The sequence below is a fragment of the Stegastes partitus genome, unplaced genomic scaffold (assembly GCF_000690725.1).
Source record: "Stegastes partitus isolate 25-593 unplaced genomic scaffold, Stegastes_partitus-1.0.2 Scaffold720, whole genome shotgun sequence".
NCBI classification, from domain to species: Eukaryota; Metazoa; Chordata; class Actinopteri; family Pomacentridae; genus Stegastes; species Stegastes partitus.
Genome location: NW_007578451.1, coordinates 20,960 through 25,321, shown reverse-complemented (window position 1 = coordinate 25,321; position 4,362 = coordinate 20,960). Strand labels below are relative to the sequence as shown.

General features: G+C 40.6%; 1 protein-coding gene and 1 long non-coding RNA gene across 4 annotated transcripts in view; one reads left to right on the top strand and one right to left on the bottom strand.

Moving 5' to 3' along the window:
- Positions 1-4,362, bottom strand: part of LOC103364123 (myosin-7) — a 41,653-nt gene that overhangs the window by 16,338 nt on the left and 20,953 nt on the right. The window contains exons 13-26 of one of the 3 annotated variants that reach the window (XM_008291144.1): positions 4,237-4,320; positions 3,836-4,145; positions 3,528-3,607; positions 3,211-3,416; positions 2,834-2,957; positions 2,560-2,696; positions 1,959-2,214; positions 1,633-1,875; positions 1,378-1,554; positions 1,139-1,284; positions 965-1,055; positions 470-859; positions 242-368; positions 51-169 (exon numbers count right to left, since the gene is read on the bottom strand). The exons of 1 other annotated variant lie outside the window; for it this stretch is intronic. In XM_008291144.1, the coding sequence (XP_008289366.1) occupies positions 51-169; positions 242-368; positions 470-859; positions 965-1,055; positions 1,139-1,284; positions 1,378-1,554; positions 1,633-1,875; positions 1,959-2,214; positions 2,560-2,696; positions 2,834-2,957; positions 3,211-3,416; positions 3,528-3,607; positions 3,836-4,145; positions 4,237-4,320 (2,490 nt within the window). Of the gene's footprint in view, positions 1-50; positions 170-241; positions 369-469; positions 860-964; positions 1,056-1,138; positions 1,285-1,377; positions 1,555-1,632; positions 1,876-1,958; positions 2,215-2,559; positions 2,697-2,833; positions 2,958-3,210; positions 3,417-3,527; positions 3,608-3,835; positions 4,146-4,236 lie in introns of all 3 variants that reach the window. One more of the 3 variants, XM_008291143.1, reaches the window with a different exon arrangement.
- LOC103364122 (uncharacterized) overlaps positions 3,286-4,362 on the top strand; it is a 9,660-nt gene continuing 8,583 nt past the window's right edge. The window contains exon 1 of the long non-coding RNA XR_520529.1: positions 3,286-3,374. This is a non-coding gene — a long non-coding RNA (uncharacterized LOC103364122). The remainder of the gene's footprint in view (positions 3,375-4,362) is intronic.

Here is a 4,362-nt window from a genome sequence, read left to right as displayed (position 1 = left end):
CCAACATTTAATATGTTCTTAATGAGATCTCACTGCCATTTGTTTGCTACCTTGACTTCCTCCTCCAGTTGTCTTTTAAGATCCTCAATTTGCTGAGTGTAGGACTGTTTTCCTCTGGTGAGTTGAGACACCAGGGAATCCTTTTCCTCAAGCTGCCTTGTTAGTTCCCCTAATTTGAACAGAAGATTTAAAGTACTGCTTCATATTAGCACAAGTAGAAATATGCTGTTGAAATTCATACCATTCTCAGTTTGAAGCTTTGCTCTCTGCATGGAGAAGTCACTGATGGTTCGCTGTCCCTCCTCAGACTTTGTTCTATACTCATTCATCTGGTCTTCCAGAGACCTGCACATTTTCTCCAAATTGTTCTGAAAGAAAATGCAGGGAGACCAACTCACACAGTAAAACAAGAAAGTAAATTGTTCATCAGCCAATAAGAAGAAAAACATCATTCAGAAAGGTGATTCACCTTGGACTTGACAATCTGTTCCATATTGGAGACAACATCATCCAGTTCCAGTCTGAGCTCACTCTTCTCCTTCTCCAGTTTCTGCTTGACTCTCTGCAGGTTGTCAATCTGCTCTCCCAGGTCAGCAACGCTGTCAGCCTGTTTCTTCCTGAGTGTGGCAGCGGTGGCTTCATGCTGCAGAGTGGCCTCTTCGAGGTCTCTGCGGAGTTTCTGGAACTCAGCCTCCCTCTTCTTGTTCATCTCTATCTGGGCAGCTGTTGCTCCTCCAGCCTCCTCCAGCCTCTCACTGATCTCCTCCAGCTCTCTGGCCAAGTCTGCTCTCTGCTTCTCCACCTTGGCTCGAGCAGCTCGCTCTGCTTCCAGCTCTTCCTCCAGTTCCTCAATGCGGGCCTAGAACAAAATCAAAGAAAAAAAGCTTGATTAAATTCTATTGCTGTAAATTGTGGTCTTAGAATGTATTTTTCACTGCTGAGTTTGTCCTGTTTGAATGGTTACCTGCAGCTCCTTCAATTTTTTCTGAAGCTGGGCACACATGGCTTGTTCATCTTCTATTTTGCCATTAAGTTGACTGATTTCAAAGTCTTTCCTGTAAATAAAAAAGTCAAATGTATCAGCTGAAGCAAAGTTTAAAATGGGTTTGTGCTTTTTCAAGTTAAATTGTTATTTTACTTTTTCAGCCTCTCTTCGAGTTGCTGCTTGTCATTTTCCAGATCCATGACGCTCTCTTGAGCTAACTTTAGGTCTCCTTCAAGCTTGCGCTTTGCTCTCTCCAGGTCCATACGTACTTTCTTTTCTTGCTCCAATGAGCCTTCAAGCTGTGATAGTTGACAATTACAGCCTTTCAGTCAGTTGATTGACAGTATTATTTTCACAACATTCCATCACAGTCATATTTATTGTATTCTTACATCATCCACTTGCTGCTCCAGTTTGACTTTGGCCTTGGTCAGAGTGTTGACTTTGTCCTCTTCACTCTGAAGGTCATCCAGCGTTTGCTGATGAGCCTCCTGTAAGGCTTTCTTCTCCTTGGTCAACTTAGCAATGATTTCATCTTGAGCAGCCATCTCCTCAGTCAAGTTCTTCACCTGTTGCAATTGAAATCATAGACATCAGTACAGCCTTAATAAACAGTGCCTATGAAGAAATGTTACATTTTATTGTACCTTGTTCTCCGTGGCATGCTTCTCTTTCTCCACTTTCGCTAGAGTTAACTCTAAGTCATCAATGTCTTTCTTCAGTTCAGAACACTCATCTTCCAGCTTCCTCTTCTTCGCCGTCAGTTCAGCATTCATCTCCTCCTCATCCTCCAGTCTTTCTGTCAGCTCTTTGATTTTTGCCTCCAACTGAATCTTGCTCTTGATCAGCCCCTCACATCTTTCTTCAGCATCACACAGATTATCTTGCTCCTGTGATTAGAAAGGCACAGCATTACACTTGGGCAGACTTGGTTTGATTTTGATATCTTTCATCGATGTGTTTGTAAACATACAGCCTGAACTTGTAGCTGCAGGTCGTTCTTCTCTTGGAGAAGAGTGACCATTTTTTCCTCCAGTTCCTTCTTGCGGGCTTCTGATTTTGCAAAAGCCTCTTTGAGTTTGGTAAACTCTTCTTTCATGTTGGCCATCTCCTTCTCAGTCTCTGCTGACTTCAGGAGAGGTTTGATCTTGAAGTACAGCTTCATCCAGGGCCAATTCTTGACCCCCATGAATGCACGGATGTTCCACTGGATCACAAGTAGTGCATCCCTATGGACATGAATTAAAAAAGAAGATATTGTAATGTTACAGAAAATTACAGTCACAATTTTTCTGCATATCTGTCCTCGCTGCTCAGGGGATTTGTACCCATGGGATTTGTGCCCTTACCACTCAGATATTGGGTCGCCCCTTTAATGTCTTTTTAGGGCACGTTAATATCCAACAGGTTGCTGGAATAATGGGAGATATAAAAGACTGTCTAACATGTCACCTTCAGTGAGCTGCCTTTTTTATTCCATTTCTAATCCTCATGTTTCTAGCTTTGGAATCAATTGAAATTGCAGTATTTTTTTATTAATTTTATTTATTTATTTATTTATTTATTGCGCATACCTGCGCTCTACAATCTTCTGGAATTCAATTCTTGCCAGAACACCTCGAGATCTTGCTTGGATTCTGGTGATGATTAAAGCCAAACGATCATCTCTCATCTCCTCCAGCAAGCCAAGCAGCCCAGCTTTAAAGAAAACCTGATTTTGCAAACAGATGAGAGCAGGAGTTGGTAAACAAAGTATTATCCCACACATGTCTGTTGTTAAGAATTGCAGTCAATAGAAATAGTTTTATGGAGGAATATACAGCTCAGATTTTCTTCACCCATGCTTACCTTGGTGTGCCCCAGTTTATACTGGTTATGGTCAATATCCAAGGAGCCTAAAAGCTTCTCTGCAGCTTTTTTGTTATCGATGAACTGTCCCTCAGGTATAGCATTCGGGTTTAAAATGCGGTATCTTCAAGACAAGAAATAATTTTAGTTTTATTTTATGTTATGTAAAATGATAAAATACCAACTTATGCTCATCTAAGTAACTATACTGTAAAATACATGGTATTTATATAATACAACACCATTCAAAGACTAAATGAGGAAATATTTTTTGTTTGAATAATGTCCATTTTCATCAACAGATATTGGAGAAGAATGTAATTAATTTTATGCTTTTGTTTGTTTGTTTTTCAACAATTTGTAATTCTGACACAAACCTCTGTTTGAAGTCTCCATACAGGATCCTGTTGGGGAAGCCTTTTCTGCAGATCCTGATGCCTTCCAGCACACCGTTACAGCGCAGCTGGTGCATCACCAGAGGGTTCTCCATGGCCCCAGGAGTCTTGGTCTCGTTGGGGATGATGCAGCGCACAAAGTGAGGGTGAGTAGACCTCAAATTGGTCATCAGCTTGTTCAGGTTCTCCTAAAAGTACACTGCGGAGTCATTCTCAATTATAGTACCACTGCAAGTGTAAACATTAATCATCTTAAATCTGAGAAGAACATCTTTCTGAGCCCATGTATCTTATCTTACCCTGTGCAGAGCTGATACAGTTTGGAAGGATGAACCTTTCTTCTTGGTACCACCTTTTCCCTTTCCACCAGATTCTTGAGCTGAGTAAAATTAAAACAATAAACTTTTAAATAAACAAATGCATTTAAGATATGTTTTGATTTTTTAGACAGTAAAGGTGGCTTACAATACAACATCAAAATAAGGTTACGTTTAAAAAAACAATTTTTTTAAGTTTAAATCTTTATTTCTGTTCCTCCTTTGCTCTGCCTCTTCCACATAACCATACCTTATAAACTAGGATGTTGCCTCCCCTTTTAAATACAAACCTGAATCAGCTCCAGCATAATTTGCAAAGAGGAAAGCCAGCAGCTTGAGGTTAGACTTCTGGTATAGTCCAACAACAGTCTCATTCAGAGGATCCTTGTTTTTCACCAGCCAGTTGTTGATATTATAATCAACAGTTCCAGCGTAGTGAACCAGAGCAAAATGGGCCTCTGGTTTGCCTTTGACAACTCTGGGCTTCTGGAAGTTGTTGGATTTCCCCAGGTGGTTGTCATAGAGCTTGGCTTTGAAGGTGGAGTCACTGGCTTTGGGGAACATGCACTCCTCTTCAAGGATGGACATGATACCCATGGGCTGAGGAGGAAAATATGAATGGTTTAAAAAAAAAAAAAAAGATCCTGTTTTATTTGTTTGTGTTTGAACATGTAAAAGTTGAATCTTTTACCTTTTCAATCAGGTCAATACAGGCCTGCAGATCCATACCAAAGTCTATGAAAGTCCATTCAATGCCCTCTTTCTTGTACTCTTCCTGCTCCAGCACGAACATGTGATGGTTGAAAAACTGTTGCAG